Below are 17,883 nucleotides of genomic sequence, written 5' to 3'. Positions count from 1 at the left end.
ATCCAAAATCTTAGCATTTTAACATATAATCAACATTTTTATATTCATAGAATTATAACAATTTTTTATGCTGTCTTCTAAGTACTGTTTCTATTTTATACTTACATCTCAATTCATATTTCATTGTTCGATAGTGGCTTTTACCTTATCCGACAGCTGTTTTATGTTGCTTTGTCTTCTGTAAAAGCAGAGGATAGAAGAATAAGTAGAACAGGGAGTTGACTAATATATAAACATTCAGAAAAAAACCAGAGCTTGGGCAGGTTCCATGGTGTAATGGTTAGCACTCTGGACTCTGAATCCAGCGATCCGAGTTCAAATCTCGGTGGAACCTTGCAATTTGTTTTCAATATTGATGTGTCTCATCAGTTTTGTGTATGAAGTGTTTTTATGATCTGAGATAATCTAAAAAGAAAACTACAACCCGATGAGCTTTTCGGAGTGGGTAGTTGGTTCCTCCAGCACACCGTGAGGAAAACACACGACAAATTACTTTAGTCTGTGTATGAACAAGTGTTACGCTGGTTCTGGGATATGAGAATGTTATTTGAGGAGAGGTTAACCGGGAGATAAACTATGAAGTAGTGAGGGTTACTTCAGCTGTTTCCATCACCATTATGGTTTGGGGCTGGGATGCAAACCTAGATAAAATTATGTCTGGAGTACCAGAGAGGGAAGAGTGCGGTGAGACCTTTCCAGGAGTCCTCATAAAATTGAGAAAGATCCCGCAACGGTTTGAATGATTTTACACGGAGAATAACACACGAGAAAAACTCTGACTTGGCAGCGGTGGGATTCGAACCCACGCCTCCGGAGAGACTGGAGCCTAAATCCAGCGCCTTAGACCGCTCGGCCACGCTACCTACGTGAAATGAAAGTTTCTCCGTAGTCCTCCTAAGAGACTGTAGAGAAGTAAGCGAGCAATGGTTGTATATAATTAGCCGGTTTTCTTTGGAAATAATTTAGATTCAGAACTGCAAGACTGCGGATGGCAAAGCAGGTAGACCAAAGGAAACTGACACAGAAATTTACAACGAAACGAGTTTATTTGGATGGGTGTGGCCATATCTGGGAGCGCGGTGCACCTGGGCTGGAAGCATCCCCCAAGCAGGCAGCCGGAGCTCTGTACTCGCCCTCTCGCTCATATTTGGTTACTCTCTCTCTTTTCTTCCACCCATGTGCGCCCGCGCTCCCACCTGGCTCACCTGCTTTTAGCCCGCTATCTCTGCCAGGCAAGCCTCCGAAGTCCAAACCTCGCGCTCTTGGCCACCCTCCCCCTCCCCCATGCTATTACCCGTAAGCTGTCAGACGGGGATAACTGCAGAGTGGGCTCTGTGGCGCAATGGATAGCGCATTGGACTTCTAGTGATAAAATGAGCAATTCAAAGGTTGTGGGTTCGAATCCCACCAGAGTCGATTTTATTCAACTTTTTTCTTTTCTATATCCGACTTTTTTCTTGAAGGTCCACCATCCCTTCTCACCCTACCCTATCTACGTGTTTTCCACGTTTTCAGCTCCAACCTCGGTCTTCGCTCTGCCCTCTTCTTTACTTACCTGTCTGCCCCGGGGCTTGGGCCATGGAGAGCAAGACTGGGGTGGGGGAGAGGGAGGGATGGGAGACAAAAGGGGAGGGAAAGTGGGCGTGGACGCCGAGATAAAGGCAGGCCCCTGGCTCTGGGACACACGGGGGTTTAATAACCACTTTATTCCATGCACTAGGGACTCGAGAAGGGACTGGGGCTGGGCTAGGGGAAGAAAAGGTACAATCCTAGACACCGGGGAGGCGGGGTAGGGGAAAGGGACAGGAACCAGGGAAATATATATTTATATAGATACTCTAATATAGACCACATCTCACCCGCGCGCTGCGCCCGCGCGCTCCGCCGCCCTCCCCAACACCTCCTCACCCCGACGCCCCGATCCCTTTGCTGCCCTTAGGCTGGAGTCTCTACCCTACCCCCAGCCCCACCCCCACCCCCCAAAGCTTAGGGCCAAGGTCTCCAGAAAGCGGGCGGCGGGGGCGGCGGGGCCTTGGGCGCCCCATCTTGTCTGTGAGGCGGCGGAGGAGGCGGCAGCAGTCCGGTGAGGGGCGCCGGCTCGCCGGAATCCCCGGCGCCGGGGGAGCAAGGGGACGGGGACCAGGCACAGCAAGGGCTAGAGGAGCCCTGGTGCACTGGGGGGCGCTGGTGCAGCGCGGGGCCAGGCGCCGGGGCGGCGGGGTCCAGCGGTGGGCGCGCCGCTTGGGGTCTCGGATCTACGGGTTCCGGCCGGGGAGGCTTGGGGCGCAGGTAGACGTGCAGCGCAGAGAAGAGCTGGGCACGGGCTGCCGGGCTGGCGTCGTGCGCGAAGGCCACCAGGCGAAGCAGGCACTCGCGGAAACCGGACAAGTAGCAGCTGGCGAGCGCCTCGGCGTCCTGGGCTGGGGACCGGGGGACCCCTGGAGCCGCGGCGGTGGGTGCGGCCGATGGGAGGATGGGCAGTCAGGGCAGGGGCCCAGCAGGGGTAAGGGAAGGGGCGGGGCGCAGAGGTACCAAGGCCCGACAGGCGCACAGAGACAGGAAACCAGATGGACCGACAGAGAGAGAAAATGAGGGAGACACAGAGACAGACACGCGCGGGTGTTATTAACCTCGCCTCAGAGCAGACTCTGCCACTCCCCAAGCCCACCATCCACGGCAAATTCCGCCCCATCTACCCCGGCCCGGACCTCAGTGAGTCCCCCCTCCCTCCCTCCGCTGCCCCACCCCCGCGCTGTACCCGGGGGCTCCACCCGGCTTCGCTCCCTCAAGTAGCCCACGGCGAACTCCAGTATCTCTGCTTTCTCCAGTTTCGGGTTCCGGAGGTTCTACAGACAGGAGGGGAGGGCGCAAAGACAGAGGGGTGGGGAGAGAGGGGGAAAGTGGCAGGGGGAAGAAAGGAAGGAGGGATGCGGGAGCTGGGGGTGCCCCCGGATCGCATTTGCGCGCTGACCACAGAGCGCGCTACCAAATGCGGAGTGGAGATGACCAAGAATGGTCCTCACCCACCCTGACACCAAACTGTCGAACCCGAGGGAGTGAAACCGATCCCGCATTATGAGGAGGGCATTTGAAGTAGCAAACCCAGTGACTGAAATTAACTCCCCTGCTGGCTGTTTAGGGGGAGGGGGAGGAAGAGGAAGAATTTACAGACCCAGAAGTTGAAACGCACCCACCCTGGGAGTGAAATTTATAGAACCGGGTGTGAAACTTACAGACCCGAGGGGTGGCCGTGAAGATCGCGTTCTGAGAGCAAGAGGGGGTCTGGGATGGGGTTCCAAGGGCGGGACTCAGGTCAGGATGCCTTGGGGCCAGGGTCGCCAATGCAGCCAGTTTATGTCCCCACCCAAGTGGGCGGCCCTGGGACGCAAGAACGGGATGCTTGGGGGACCGGAAAGACTGACCTGGTCCCGGGTGCGCTCCAGCAGCAGCAGCCTCAGCTCTTCCAGGCTGCGGTTGATGCGATCTCGGCGCCGCTTCTCCACAAGCGGCTTCAGCATCTGCGACCAGCAGGAAAGGGAGAGCGGGCCGACCGCACCAAGACTCAGCGCGGCCGCGCGCGCGCGTCGGAATCCCGCCGCTGGGATAGTCCCGCCTCCACCCCTTCCCCAAGACTCCTGGGAGTCTAGGGCCCAACCCATTCGATCCCTCTCCATTCCCCCTCCCAGCGCCCCTAGGGTCAGTTTCTGAAGCTCGCCTCCTCTCTCTCCCGGGTCTTCTGAATTCTCCTCTCTCAGTCTTGTCCTCCCTCCTCCCCTCTCTGTGTCTCTCCTTCTCCTCTTTTCTCTCTACTTCTCCGCATCGTGCAGTCTCTCTCTGTCTCAGTGGAGAACTTTGGGGGCCCTCTTTGCGCCCAGACACGTGGGCCACAAGGTGCTGGACTCAGAGTTGGCGACCCTGAGTGTAGAAAGCGAGATACCCAGCGCGACCGCGCCTCCTCTTCTCTCTCTAACCCGTTTAAGCGGTCACCGTTCTCAACTGGCTCTAAAATCTTCCACGCGGTCTCGGTCCTCTGGTACCAGTGCCCACTGGGCCAGCCCGCGTGGAGCAAGTGTACGTCTCCGCTTTTTGTTTCCACCCTCCTCCCTTAGCTCTGTGCTCCTCTAGGTTATTTCACTCAAACACCAGCCCACTCCCACGCCCTCGAGGCGGCAAGCTGCCAACTCCCATCACCCGAACCCCAGACCTCTGCTTCTGCTTCTGCTTCTGCCGCCCACGCAGGTCCTGCTCTGACCCTGTTCCCTTCTTCATATTTTGCAGCTTTCTCCCCAGCTCCTGGCTCCTTGGATCTCCCGTGCACATCCCCTTCCAGCCCAGCGTCTCCAGCCTCTTCCCAGACCTACGGTCTCAGAGACACGGTCCCCTGACTGGACCAGGGATCTCTGCTCCCTCTTCTCCCGCCTCTCACCTTGGGGCCGTCCCTATTCTCGGCTCGATCCCGGGTGACCATCTCTCCTTTGGACCCTGGTGTGGACCGAGCCCCTGCGCGCGTTGCGCCTTATATCCCTCAGGCTCCCGGTGGGGGGCGGGGGCGGGGGGCAGGGGAGACCCGGACCCGCCCTCTTAGGCACCGGGATCCCTCCCAGCGCGGCTCCAGGCACGAGGCTCCCGGAAAGGGGAGGAGCGCAAGGGGGAGGGGAAGGAGGGGACCTGGCCTGGGAGTGTGGGAAATGAGGGGTCAATGCAGCACCAGCTGGTTTAAGGACCATAAGGTTGTATAATGAGGCGGGTCCCAGCTGAAGGGAAGAGGTTATTAGGGGGAGAGGGTTCAGGTGATTTGAGGGCAAAACGCGCCCCAGAATCGCAGCCTTTTGGGGAGGTCTCTGTACCCTCACTGACCAGTAAAGTAGAAGTTAGCCCCTAGGCTAGATCCTATATATCTTCCCCCAAATTTTACCTCCTACTTAAGATAGGGAGAGACCTGAATGTGCGAGGTGGATCTAATTCAACTGGGGCTCTGTCTGGAGGTGGAAGAGAAGCTCTGTTCGATCTAGGGCAGTCGTATTCAATTTCCGCAACGGGGAAGGGACTCCGTCCACACGTCAGAGTCCGGAAGAACGGACGGTGGTCAACCGCACTCATGAGCGCTGGGCACTGATCTAGACCCAGACAGTTTTATACTGAGATATGCACTAGAAAGGATGGGGGGGGGGTGGATATGTTATCAGGTATCTATTATAGAATCAGAGTAAAGTAGGTGATCGGGAAAAGGATCATCCTGAGGGATATCTGGACTGGGGCGGGGGAAACATCAAGGAAGAGGGAGCAAAGATTTGAAGTACAGACAGGAGGTGGAGAGATCTTCCCATTTACAAGTTATTTGACTCAAAATTATAGGACAGTTAGGCATATGGCTGCCAGAACACCTGACACAAGTGTGCTCGCTTTGCTTGTTCCCAGGAAAGCCCTCGTGACTGCAGGGGAGCAGGTAGTTTTCTTGAAGGGACAAGAAAGGGATACGAAAAAGGGATCAAAACCGACCTCAAACCTAGACCATGACCCTCTGCAAACTGATGCGTGAACACTCGGAGACTTCAGGACAAAATGCCTGCGAAGATAAAATCAGAGATTTAACGGGACAGCAAAAGTGCTAGAGACAAGGAGACGTAAAGACAAGGTTGGAGGCCGAGTCGGAAGATAGCTGCAGAGTCGGAAACGAATGGGACTCCGCCTAGCCCTCTCCACACTTCACTGTTTTTGCCTGTCATGCCAAAGCCCGAGCCCCAAGGGACACAGACCTTGGGGAGGGCGCTCCCATTTGGGTTCAGGGCCCCCGGCAATCCCACCTCCCCCTATCTGGGCCAAATGGGAGCGCAGATGGGTGGCCCCAGCAGCCCCCGCTACCCCCCTCCTTGGGAACCTGGGCTCAGGCTGAGTTTTTCTCACCTGCACGCGAGATTTGGGGCCCCAGGCTGTTCGCACCCGGGTGTGGGGCCGCCCCTGGCCATATGGGGCGATTTTATGGCCGGGTGGCCGGATTCCGGCAAGAGGAAGAATGGCTTGTTCGCTCCACCCTAGTGAACTATTCAGAGTCTCTTTTCCACCAGGTCCCTAGTTTGTACAATCCACCCAACCACCGCTACTTTAACCTCTTCTAAAGTTTGGTCCAACCCTGCTCTCGGGTGCATTGGTGGTTCAGTGGTAGAATTCTCGCCTGCCACGCGGGAGGCCCGGGTTCGATTCCCGGCCAATGCAAGTCATGCTTTTCTTTCCTTTTCCCCCAAATGGAGAGAAATCTGATGATGTTGTGTCTGAGAAGCATCCTAGTTTAATATATCAACCAAATATTAATAATTAACTTTTTTACTTTATCTCAGGATTTGACACTCTGGATGGAGATACTGATTCATACGTCCTCACACACCCATCTTCCCAGCCAGGGGGTCGTGCTGCCTTCCCCACCCCTTCCTCCGCCCCGGGTGCCCTCACCTCCGCAGGCGTGACCCTGAGAAAAGACACCGCGCTTGGATCCCTGCCCCGGGGGTCCTCTGGACCCTCCGAGGGGCGGGGCGAGGTATTCCCGCCCCACGCGCTCTAATTGCCTTGTTCTTCTTTCCATTTCTCCGCCTCGCTCTCTGTCTTACCTCCTGTTCTCTCTAAAGCGCCCATTCTTTTTCCAAGTACAGGTGTCTCGGCCTTTTTGTCGCAGTTTTTCTGTGCTGAGTACCTCTTGGCATCTCTGTCTCTATACTTCACGTTCTTTCCTGGTCTCAGCAATTTCTGCGCTCGTCTCTCTGGTTCTTTACTTGTCTCTGCCTCTCTGGCTCCGGGTCTCTCCGGCCTCTCCGTCTCTCTCTGCATCTGCATGTGCGTCTCGATCTCTGGGAGTCTCCGGGTCTCTGGGATCTCTCGCCTGCTCTCCGGGTCTCTGTCGCCTGCCGGCACTCTGCGCTCCCACGCTCCTGCCATCCCCTGGGAAGCTCGCTCACTCACACCTCCAGGTTCCTGCCACCTCCTCGCCCGCCGCTTCCCGGCGGCTTTGATCCCGCACGCGTCGGGCCGGCGGACGGCCGGGCACACCCGGCACTCGCAGTGGCCACTCGTAAGCGGGGGCGAGGGCGGCTCGACTCCCGGTGGCGCAGGTTTTCCTGTCTTCCGGCGTGTTTTGCCTCCCTCCGCGCCCCTGCTTCTATCCCTGTCTCTGGCTAGTCTCTGAGTCTCTGAGCCGGGGTCTCCCCGCCGTGTCCCTCTTGGTCACTCTCTGGAACTCGCTCTGAGTCTGTGTCACTGCCTCTGGTTTCTGTCTCCTGTTTCACCTGGGCCCGAGTTGGGTCCTTCTTGTCTCTGGATTGTGTCGGTGACTGGGAATACTCTCTTCTCAATTCTAAGGCGGGACAGTGGCCCCCAGAAGGAAATTGTACAACAGTCTGGGCATCTGTATGTCTTGCGCACAACCGCTGTTATTATTTATGGAGTGCCTCCTGTGTGTTCAGTATGGTTAGGCTTTGAGGGTACATTGGGTCTGGGCTACCCTGAAGCTTACATTTTAGTGGGCAGAGGAGACAGAAAGAATTGAGAAAGCAGAAAATAATGTAAGTTCAGATGGTACAAGGCTGGGGCGGAGCAAGAAACAATCGGATATGACAATGACTTCAGAGGGAAATAACTGCTACTGTTACTCAGTGTTCAGAGGCACCCTCTATCAGGAGGTGATATTTGAGCCTAGCTAAGCCAGTCATGAGTGCAGACAAAAGGAACAAGTGCAAAGACTGTGAGGCAGGAACGGAGTTTGCTGGTGGGAGCTAAAGAAAGAGGGCCAGTGTCCCTGGGATGGAGAATTTAGAGTGTGCAAAGATAAAAACTGAAGGCATAGCCCATCACGCAGAGCGCTGGAGGCTCCAGGAGTTTGGATTTTGGTCTAAGTGCCATGGGAAACAGTGGAGAGTTTTAATAAGAATGTTATATTTACTGACCTACTTTAAAAAAATATATTTTATTTATTTATTTTTAGAGAGGGGAAGAGAAGGAGAACGAGGAGAGAAACATCAATGTGTGGTTGCCTCTTGAGCACCCCCTACTGGGGACCTGGCCTGCAACCCAGACATGTGCCCCAATTGGGAATAAAAACTTTTGGTTCACAGCCCACACTCAATCCACTGAGCTATACCAGCCAGGGCATGACCTATGTTTTAAAAGACCACTTTGGCTGCTGTGTGGAGGATGGAAGCAGGGATATCATCTGGGCTGCCAGAGCGGTCATCTAGGTAGACATGATTTTGTGGCTTGTCTGAGGTGGTGGCAGTGGAGAAAGAAAGTGGACACCTAGGTTTTTGGCTTAAGCAACGAGGAGATTGGCTTTTTTTATTGAAATGGGAAGGAGGAGGGGACAGAAAAGGTTTGGGGAGAGAAAATAAGCATTATACTTTAGTCAGGTTAGTTGAGATCCCCTTAGACATCCAAGTGGAGGTTCCAGGTAGTCCAGGGATATACAAGTTAGAGGGTCAGAGCTGGAGGGTAAATACAGGGAAGTCATTGGAAGACATGGTTTTTAATGCTGTGAGATTGGAGTACCTAGGGAGAGAATAGAATATGGACAGAGAGAAGAGAAGAGATTGAGCAAGGAGCCCTGAGGCATCCTAACACTTGAGGCCAAGTCGAGGAGGGAGAATTGTCAAGGGAATCCAGAGTGATCAAAGAGACAGCTGAACAGCCAGCGGAGTGGGGTGTCCAGGAAATCAAGAAAATAAAGTATATGAAAGAGGGAGCAGTGAGCTGTAGCTGAGCTGTTGGGAGGTCAAGTAAGAAGAAAGAAAAGCAACCATCCAGTTTAGCATCTTGGAAGTCACAGATGACCTGGGGGGAGAGTGACTGTGCAGTCCTGCTGAGCCGGTCGAGGCAAGGATGGGAAGTGATGGCATGCAGACAGTGGGTATAGCCAACTCCATCAACAGTTTTCTGTGAACGGTGAGCAGAACAGTGTGTGGCAGGTAGGAGTAGAAGAGATGAGGAATGCTAGAAAGGGTTTGAGGCTGATGGGAATAACCAAAACCTGTGGTGTGGGGGAGGGTGGAGGCGAGGTAGGTATACTCCAAGGCCAGGTAGAGAAATCAGCCTCCGCTAGTAGGTGGGCAGGAGAGACAGAGGGCTTGGGTCAGTTGGGGTGGTGGAAGGATGAGGAAAGTTATCTCTGGTTGCTCTCATTTTCTCAAAGAAGAATGAAACAAGTTCATCTCTGGAGGGGAGAGAGCTACATACAGGCCCTTTGAGAAGAAAGGTGTAAAATGTTCACTTTAGAGAGCAGGAAAACAAAACTTCTAAACTAGGAGAATGGGGTTTCCAGGCAGGCTGAGAGTCCATCTGAGATGTGGGATCAAACATTTCAAGTTTCAGGGGCCAATTCACCACAAAAGTAAAGAAGTATATGCTCCCTGGCTGGTGTGGCTCAGTGGATGGAGCACCTGCTTGCAAACCAAAGGGTCACTGGTTCAGTTCCCAGTCAGGGCACATGCCTGAGTTGTGGGCCAGATCCCCAGTAGGGGGTGTGCAAGAGGCAACCCCACATTGATGTCTTTCCCTGTTCTTTCTCCTTCCCTTCCCCTCTCTCTAAAAATAAATAAAATCTTTAAAACAACAAAGAACTTCATGCTTCAGGACCCCTCATTTTCACAGGCCTCTGGGAGGGCCCTAGCAACATCTTCACATGACTATATGCTTCTGTAAAATTTGCAAATTGAAGATATTTTTAACTATATATGGTAAAGACCACTGTCACTTTCCAGTTCGCTTTCCCCGTCACCAACCCCCACCTGTGTTGGAGTGGCTGTGGGCATTTTGAGGGATTCGGTTAGGGGGAAGGTGAGTTGGAAAGAAATAAGATTGATGTTTTTGTGGGATATGTTAACACGGTTCCCAGTCAGTCCACACACAGTTAAGTTAGCCTAGCCGCCCTGGTGTAAGAACAGCTTCCAGGAATACTCCTATCCCCTGTGCCTACTCACCAGGCTTTGTGCTGTGGAGGCGCAATGCCAGAGGGCACATGTGATATGAATGTGCCCAGTGACAAGAGTGGGTAGTAGAGGAGAAACAAGATTCGAAATGTGTAGAGCCAGTAGCTAGTCTGTGGAAAGTATTATAGAGGTGTTCAGGCAGATAATTAATACAAATATGTTATTTTTCTGGGCTTTGTGACATTTGTAAGCTTTTTCAATGTGTAAGTTGTGGTCTCTTATTTCCCTCTAAATACTACTTTTTGTACCTAATTTTGTACTATTTTTCTAAAAAGCCCTCTCCGCTCAAAAAAAAAAAAAAGTACACACACAAAGTGAATTAACAAGCAAAATAGAGACAGACTCAAAGAGAGCAGGCTGACAGCTGGGAGGGGGGTTGTAGTTAGGGGGTGGAGGGATCCAGCAAAAAGGAAAAAAGACTCATGGGCATTGACAACGTGTGGTGATTGCAGTGGGGGGTATATAAGGGGTAAATAGTAATGGAAAGACTAAAAAAATAAAGAAACCCCTCCACGCACACACACTTCAGACCCTCCCAGACCTGAGACCAGTTATTCAGACTGGGGGATTTTTCTCCAGCCACTATTCCTGTACGGATGTGGCTCTGAGGACATTCTCCCACCCTGTTCCCAGGGTTTCTGGGGTTATAGGATAGGGTCTCTCTGTGTTTGGCACACCTCTATGTCAGTGTGGGCCTGTATGTATGTCTGTTTGTGGTTGTGTCTGTTTACATGGTGTGTGTATGAATGTCTGGGCCTCCAGCCTCTTCAACGCTGGGCCATGTCTGGACTTGAGAAACAGGAGCTCCTGTCCAAAAGACCTCGGCCGATAGGGAGGCAGGGGGCAGGGAAAGAACTGAGACAGCACCAGGCTGGTGGGCTGATCCTGTTGTCTGAGCTTCCCCTCCCCTGCTGTGATGTCTCCCCGGGCCTGGGTTCCAAGGCTCAGCTCCTCCCTCTTTGTTCTTCAAAGGGAAGGCTGGCTTCCTGGGACCCCCTGGGTCCTGGGTAGGGGGAGTACCTAGAGGGTTGGATCCTGGAGGGTTGGGGGTCGGGAAGTAGGAGGACCTGGCCTCTGAGCCACAGGAAGAATCAGGATAGAAGACCTCCATATAGCCCCAAACCAAAACACAATACTCCTCGCCCTTATGAGTCATAAACTTCCTGTGGGGGAAACAATCAAATGAACATTAAACAAAACTTACCTTTTGTCAGATGGTGATAGGTGCTATGGGGAAAAGTGAAGCAGGGGAGTAGAGAGTGAGAACTACAATTTTAGAAGGTGTCATCAGGGAGGTAAATTGTAAGGTGAAGGCTCCAGCTACAAGGATACAGTGCGGGGCGGGGGTTGGGGGGACAACACTCCAGGCAAAGTGACAGAAAGGCCTGGCTTGTCAGAGGATCAGAGAGCAACAAGGGCCTGCATAGGCATGGCTGCAGTGGAGGTAGCAAGTGCAGAAGTTGTGGGAGGTGAGATTGGAGCCATAAATGGGAAGGCTGATCATGTAGAACCATCTAGGCCACTGAGAAGACTTTGTCCGGACTTACTCATCTCTGAGTCAACTGAGAAGCTGAGAAGACATTGGAGGGCTTCTTTTTTCCCTTTGCTTTTATGTTTTGTTTTGTTTTCTGGCATTTTTAATTTTTATATAATGTCACACTTTCAGAAAAGTTACAATAATAATACAAGGAGCCCTAGCTGGTGTGGCTCAGTGGATGCAGTGCCTGCCTGCAAACCAAAGGGTCACTGGTTCGGTTCCCAGTCAGGGTACATGCCTGGGTTTCAGGCCAGGTCCCCACTAGGAGGCGTGCGAGAGGCAACCACACTTTGACATCTCTCTGTCTCTCTTTCTCCCTCCCTTCCCCTCTCTAAAAATAAATTAATATAATTTTTAAACAAATAATACAAGGAACTCCAGTACTGTTTTTTCCCAGGCCCATTAATTGTTTGCATTTGCCACCTTTGCTTTATCACTGCTTTCCAAATGTAAAATATGTGTTTTCTGGACCGTTTGGGGGTAAGCGGGAAACATCAGGCCCTTTTGCCCCTAGTCACTCAATGTGTATTTCCTAAGAACAAGGACAGTTGTAGCTAAATAGTATGTATAGTACAATTACCGATATCAGTCCATTAAAACTAATATAATACTATTACTTAAGCCCCAGTCCCTATTCAGATTTCCTCAAGTGTTCCACTGACCTCCTTTATAGCTCTTTTTTTCCCCCCAACCCACGATCTAATACAGGATCACATGTTGCATTTAGCTGTTATGTCTCTTTACTTTTAATCTGAAAGAATATTTTCTTTTCTTTTCCTTTTTTAAAGATTTTATTTATTTGTAGACAGAGAGGAAGGAAGGGAGAAAGAGAGGGAGAGAAACATAAATGTGTGACTGCCTCTCGCGCACCCCCCACTGGGAACCCCGCCCACAACTCAGGCATGTGCCCTGCCTAGGAATGGAACCCGCGACCCCTTGGTTTGACGCTCGCACTCAATCCACTGAGCTACATCAGCTAGGGCTGAAAGAATCCTTCCTTTTTAAAAAACTTTTTTAAAACATTTAAAGAGCATTATTTTAATCAGATGTTTTTTTTCCAAACAATGAAAAACTCATTTATTTGGGAACAGCAACTAGAAGGTGAGTAACTTCGGAACCTGTGAAGGTGTTCTATAAACTTAGTGAAATGACGACACTGGGTGCCAGCCCCCGTGACCAGTAGAAAGAGATTGGTATTTACTTGGCTCCAGTTTGGCAGGACTGACAGTGCCTTCTGGGATGTCCAAGTTCTGGAGTGCGGAGACAGGTCCATGGTCTCACATCTCCTCAGCCTCCCATTGTGTTTTCATTGGTTCATCTCCTTTTGCCATTTTTCTACTCTTTCACACCTACTTTTGCCCTTGTTGAAAATATACCTTCCCCTGACTGGTGTGGCTCGGTTGGTTGGAGCATCACCCAATAAGCCAAAAGGTTGCAGATTCAATCACTCATGTTTCTTTCATTCTCTCTAAAATAAATAAACATATTTTTAAATGTCACTTATGATTCTTTAATTTTCCTTTTTCCAGACAGCTTCTATCTAGTTTTTCTAGATTTCTATCTAGTTGGCTTTCCGTTCTACATCCCTGATTCCTACGCTTCAGAGGCAACTTGACAGCTAATAGCTGTCAGTTCTACCATTTAAATCTATGCTTCATATTTCTGAATGACATACTGTATACTTGATCTCCTTTCCCCCATTTTAGACGCTTTTACTGGCTTTCTACACTATTCCCCCAGAACCCCGTCCACAGATGTTTTTCTTTCTCCCTCATTCTTCCAGTTCTGCTATTGTAATTTTTAGTTAAATGAATATTTAATGTTTATATAATTATGATAAAGTAAATATTTTTGCACTTGAGTCACCTTTATTGTAGTGTTATTTTCACGGAGTTAATAACTGCTTTATTTTTTGGTTTATTTAGTTTTCTATAATGTATAACTAATTCTTTACCCAAACTCAATTTAAAGTGTCAGATGTGAGCAAACAGGTCACATGATCCTTCAATTTCAGCCTTAAAATTTTTTTAAAGAGTCTTCCTTCTGGAGCACGCTTACTGCTTCAGCCTGGACTGGCTGCTGCTCCTCTTTGCTGCGCTGCTCCTCTTTGCTGCGCTGCTCCTCTTTGCTGCGCTGCTCCTCTTTGCTGCGCTGCTCCTCTTTGCTGCGCTGCTCCTCTTTGCTGCGCTGCTCCTCTTTGCTGCGCTGCTCCTCTTTGCTGCGCTGCTCCTGGGCTTTTCTTTACTGTCACCTTGAGAAGCCTCGTCACGTGTTTTTTGTGTTAGACTCTGGGCTTCTTATAACTCACGTCCTCTTGACTTACCTCCTCTGTTTTAGTGTTGCACAGTCTCTAGTTTGTTTTGAGAAAGAATGGGTGGGATTTTTTTTTTTTTTTTAACATTGTACATCTGAAAATGTTTTCACCTAATTTGATAGCTTGGTTACCAAGTTCTAATCTGGAAGAATCTTTGTTGTTGATCTTCACAGTTCTGTAGAGTTTGGGATCGTTGTTTTGTAGAATGTCCTTCAGCTTGTTTTGTCAGATGTTTCTCCACAGAGAAAAGTCAGATTCAAATCATTCAGGTTATGCACGTTTGGCAGAAATGTCACCACGGAAGTGATGTTGTGTCCTCAATGCATCACCTCAGAAGACACATGCCATTATGTCCCAACACTGAGATACACACTTGGATCACATGGGTAAAGTGGTGTTTGCCAGGGTTCTCCACTGTAGAGTTGTTATTTCCCCTTAGTAGTAATTAATATGTAATTTGGGGGAAGACATTTTGAGATTCTTTACTATCTCATCAAAAGTTCACCCACTAATGTAGTGTCCACTGCTGATTTCTAACTTCAGTACTCCTATATTTATTAGTTGGCAGTTTACTGAAAAAAGCTTTCAGTTTTCCTCCCATTTATTTATACTGGTATGAACTTTGGATTCTTACTTGATTCGATGAGCTATAATCCACCACAATCATTATTTATTTTAATGCTCAAATTGCCTCAAATTTGTCAATAGGAACCTCTTTGACTATAGTCCCTAGCTGCTGTGTCTTTTTTATATATACCCAACATTCCTTGAGTACCTCTTTACTTTCTGGTACAACAAAATGTTTCAAGATTCTCTTGTAATTCCCCAACCATAGCTCTGGAATCAGCCTTTTCCCAAGGAGCCCTGGTTCAATTTGGGAGAGAATGATATTCGCTAACCAAGGTATGGACACTTGGTGTACTTATCACTACTTATGTATCATTCCTTTTAGGATCTCCCAGTGGACAAAGCTAGGGAATATACTCATATGTATGTGTTTAGGTTGTGTATGTGCATACATTTTTTCTTTACCTCTATACATTAAAAACCAGGAATTCATATTGATATCCCATGAAAAGAAAAGAGGAATGACAGAATCTAATTTATTTTTTAAAAGGATCACTTTGCCCAATGTGTTCAAAGCAGACTGTAAGGGAACAAGGAGCCAGAGCAGAAGCAAGGAAATAATTTAGGAGCTAATGTAAACAGCCTGGGTGAAAGATGAGGGTGGCTTGGGCCAGGATGTGGTGGTGAAATAGTGACAAGTAGTCAAAAAATTTTTTACATATTTTAAATAAGAAATTGCTGAGTGATTCAATGTGCAGTGTGTGAGAAAAGAATCAGAGATGATCCTAAGGTTTTTAGTCTGACCAACTAAAGAAATGAAATTTCCATTAACTGGGATGGAAAGACCCACAGGTGAAGCCGGTTTTGGGGAGACCACCAGGAATTTGTTGTGGATATTTTAAGTTTGTAACTGCCTACTAGATATCCAAGTGGAAATGATACATAGGCAATATAATATAGGCATCTGGAATTCAGGGGAGAGTTCTGGAGCTGGAGATGAACATTTTGGAGGCATTAATGTATTACTAGTTGGTATGTAAAGCTTTGAGACTGGAGATTACTGAAGGAGTGAGTACAGATAGAGAAGAGGTTGGAAAATTGAATTCTGAGAACACTCTGACATTTAGAGATCCAGAAGATGATGAGCCAGCAAAGGAGTCTGTGAATGAACCTCTAAAGATGTAGAACGAATATCAGAAGAGTGTCTCCTAGAAAGCAAGTGAAGAGAGTATTTCTAAGAGGGAGTAAGCTTGTGTGTCAAATGGTCATTTGGTAACCTTAACAAGAGCAGCTTTGATGAATTGGGGGTGGGGGGGGGAGGTGCACCTTAAGAGAGATGGTTCAAAGGAGACTGGGAAGATAGACAGTGGGTATAACTAACTTTGCAGGAGAGGGGAACAAAGGAATGAGGTGGTAGGGGGACATGAGGTCGATACCTTTTGTTGTCTTGCTTATTCTAAATTGGAATACATTTCGGTATGTTTGTAGGCTGGTGGGAATAATCCAATTAGACTGGGAAAATTTGATGGTATGGGAAAGAGAGAAGTGTTCTTGAGCCCTTGTGGGCCAAAAGGGAAATGGAGATCTATCTAGTAAGCGTAAGGGTTGATCTTACGTGGAAGGGTTCATCTACAGTAAGATCTAAGGGATCTTACGAGGGAAAGGAAAAATATATGGCCACAGACAGACGGACAGGTAGGTAGGTAGGTGGATATCGATGGGGAAAGGCCTTCAGAATACCTTGTTTATTTACTGAAACAGCATACAAACCTGAGAAAGGACAGGGATTTGTGCCTTGAGGTGTAAGGAGAGAAATGAAATAGTATGGGACAGTTGCAACGTGAATGGGTTACAATTGCCAAATATTCCTGAGGAATCGCCTGAGTTTGGTGGAGTTATGAATTCATATCAGCAGTTACAAGGCTTCTGCCGGACACAACCTTCAGAGGTGTATGTAGTACGGAGTGTAAGGCCTGGTAGGGGGCGCTCGCGGAGTGGTTACCTGTGGCTGAATCCCTGCAAGTCCCAGAACAAATGCAAGATCTTCTTCTCCAAGGGAAGAACGCAGTGGGGAAAACAAATTATTTTTTCCCAAAGCACTAATGCATGTTCTCAAAACTACTGACGCTGTGAGCAGGATTCGAACCTGCGCGGGGAGACCCCATTGGATTTCGAGTCCAACGCCTTAACCACTCGGCCATCACAGCCACGTGAACTCCAGGGCTTGTGCAACTATAGTTGCCTATAAACAGGCCCGCCTCCTGCGACCCTACCCCACTGTCTAGAGATACCTATGCACTTGTGCCTTGGCTGGATGCTGCTGACCGTGCCTGCTTTGCATTAGTCATTGGCAGCTCTTGGGAGCAACTTTCCTTTTCCCCCTCCTCGCCCAAATATGCCCCCAACAAAATAAGCCAAAATCCGAGGGCAGGGCCCTACACCCTTGAAGGCAAAGGTTGCCCACTTCAACGTAGTGCATGGAGGGGAAGTGGGAATATGCCTAGAGATGCACACTGATAGGGCACGGCCACGGAAGCTCAAAGAACTTGACTTGATAAGAAGTTTTCGATTGCGCCAAGAAAGGCCCTTTGGAAAAGGTGGAAATGCGTTGGCCCCTCAGCAATAATGTATTACTGTCAACTGGCTCAGGTACCGCTGGGATTGGAATCCAGGATCTCCTGTTTAACTACAGACAGGCACTTTAACCACCCAAGCCAGTGCTACATCTAGATAGATGGACTACTTCCACCGCCAGTAAGAAATAATTACAGAGCAATGGCTGATCCAAAGTCCTCAGTAACTCATCCCTTCCAGTTCCCCCTTCCCTTCCTAGGTTCTGGGATCTGAACCAGGAAGCTCCGCCCCGCCATCCACACTTTTGGGGGCCAACTTGACCATGCATGGGTGTGTGACTCCTGCTCCCTTAGCCACCTAGACACCCTCAGGCCTTTTCCTGTGTGGTGACAAAAAAGCCAAAGGCCCTCAACTGCTTCAGGACACTAGTGGGTTAAGGGGGTTTTCCCCTCACTCAGGCACCATGACCCACAATGGAGCTTGCCTAAGCCCTTAGCCAGGGATCCCCAACCTCTGGGACACAGACCTGTTAGGAACCAGGCAGTACCGCAAGAGGTGAGCTTGAATGTAGTACACTTGATTCATCCCAAAACCATCCCACCCACCCCTGGTCCATGGATAAACTGTCTTCTACGAAACCCATCCCTGGTATTAAGAAGGTTGGGAACGCTGCCCTTAGCCACAAGTTGCTCCTCATCTCTCCATCTCTGGACAAACACAGCTGAGGTCATGTTAGAGGTGAGAGCAAGGTTTGAATTAGGTGGATATTTAGCAAGTTTAGCAAGGCCCTTCGGCTGGAAAGCATGTGGGGAGAAGAGGGCTAGGAATTGCACTCTCACCACCACCCTCCTGGAAGCGGGGCCACACCTTCCCACAAAGACCGCGCCTCACCCAACCTGCAAACTTTATTCCACAAAGTCCTGGGA

The 17,883-nt window shown here is 49.7% G+C and overlaps 1 protein-coding gene and 5 non-coding genes across 7 annotated transcripts; 3 read left to right on the top strand and 3 right to left on the bottom strand.

Annotated features, from left to right (window-relative positions):
- The first annotated feature begins 262 nt into the window (after positions 1-262).
- TRNAQ-CUG (transfer RNA glutamine (anticodon CUG)) lies at positions 263-334 on the top strand. Its single transcript has one exon. It is a non-coding gene; the product is annotated as a tRNA-Gln (tRNA).
- A 447-nt stretch (positions 335-781) lies between these two features.
- Positions 782-863, bottom strand: TRNAL-AAG (transfer RNA leucine (anticodon AAG)). The gene has a single exon. It is a non-coding gene; the product is annotated as a tRNA-Leu (tRNA).
- A 465-nt stretch (positions 864-1,328) lies between these two features.
- TRNAR-UCU (transfer RNA arginine (anticodon UCU)) lies at positions 1,329-1,416 on the top strand. Its single transcript is given in 2 exon segments — positions 1,329-1,365; positions 1,381-1,416. It is a non-coding gene; the product is annotated as a tRNA-Arg (tRNA).
- Positions 1,417-1,986: 570 nt separating this feature from the next.
- HES7 (hes family bHLH transcription factor 7) lies at positions 1,987-6,041 on the bottom strand. 2 transcript variants are annotated; one of them, XM_053911592.1, is made up of 5 exons: positions 5,905-6,041; positions 5,500-5,566; positions 3,423-3,518; positions 2,759-2,846; positions 1,987-2,438 (listed from the first exon to the last, which is right to left on the bottom strand). In XM_053911592.1, the coding sequence occupies exons 1-5, from the start codon at positions 5,964-5,966 to the stop codon at positions 1,987-1,989; spliced, it is 765 nt and encodes a 254-aa protein (XP_053767567.1). In that variant the 5' UTR covers positions 5,967-6,041. The 2 variants fall into 2 exon arrangements, with proteins under 2 accessions (XP_053767567.1, XP_024421014.2); XM_024565246.3 differs by lacking the exons at positions 5,500-5,566; positions 5,905-6,041 and adding an exon at positions 4,427-4,477.
- A 101-nt stretch (positions 6,042-6,142) lies between these two features.
- Positions 6,143-6,213, top strand: TRNAG-GCC (transfer RNA glycine (anticodon GCC)). Its single transcript has one exon. It is a non-coding gene; the product is annotated as a tRNA-Gly (tRNA).
- A 10,295-nt stretch (positions 6,214-16,508) lies between these two features.
- TRNAS-CGA (transfer RNA serine (anticodon CGA)) lies at positions 16,509-16,590 on the bottom strand. The gene has a single exon. It is a non-coding gene; the product is annotated as a tRNA-Ser (tRNA).
- Between the last annotated feature and the right edge of the window lie 1,293 nt (positions 16,591-17,883).

This window comes from Desmodus rotundus, chromosome 9, assembly GCF_022682495.2.
Source record: "Desmodus rotundus isolate HL8 chromosome 9, HLdesRot8A.1, whole genome shotgun sequence".
Classification (NCBI taxonomy): Eukaryota; Metazoa; Chordata; class Mammalia; order Chiroptera; family Phyllostomidae; genus Desmodus; species Desmodus rotundus.
Note: the sequence above shows the minus strand (reverse complement) of the source record. Positions and strands in the feature narration are given on the sequence as shown.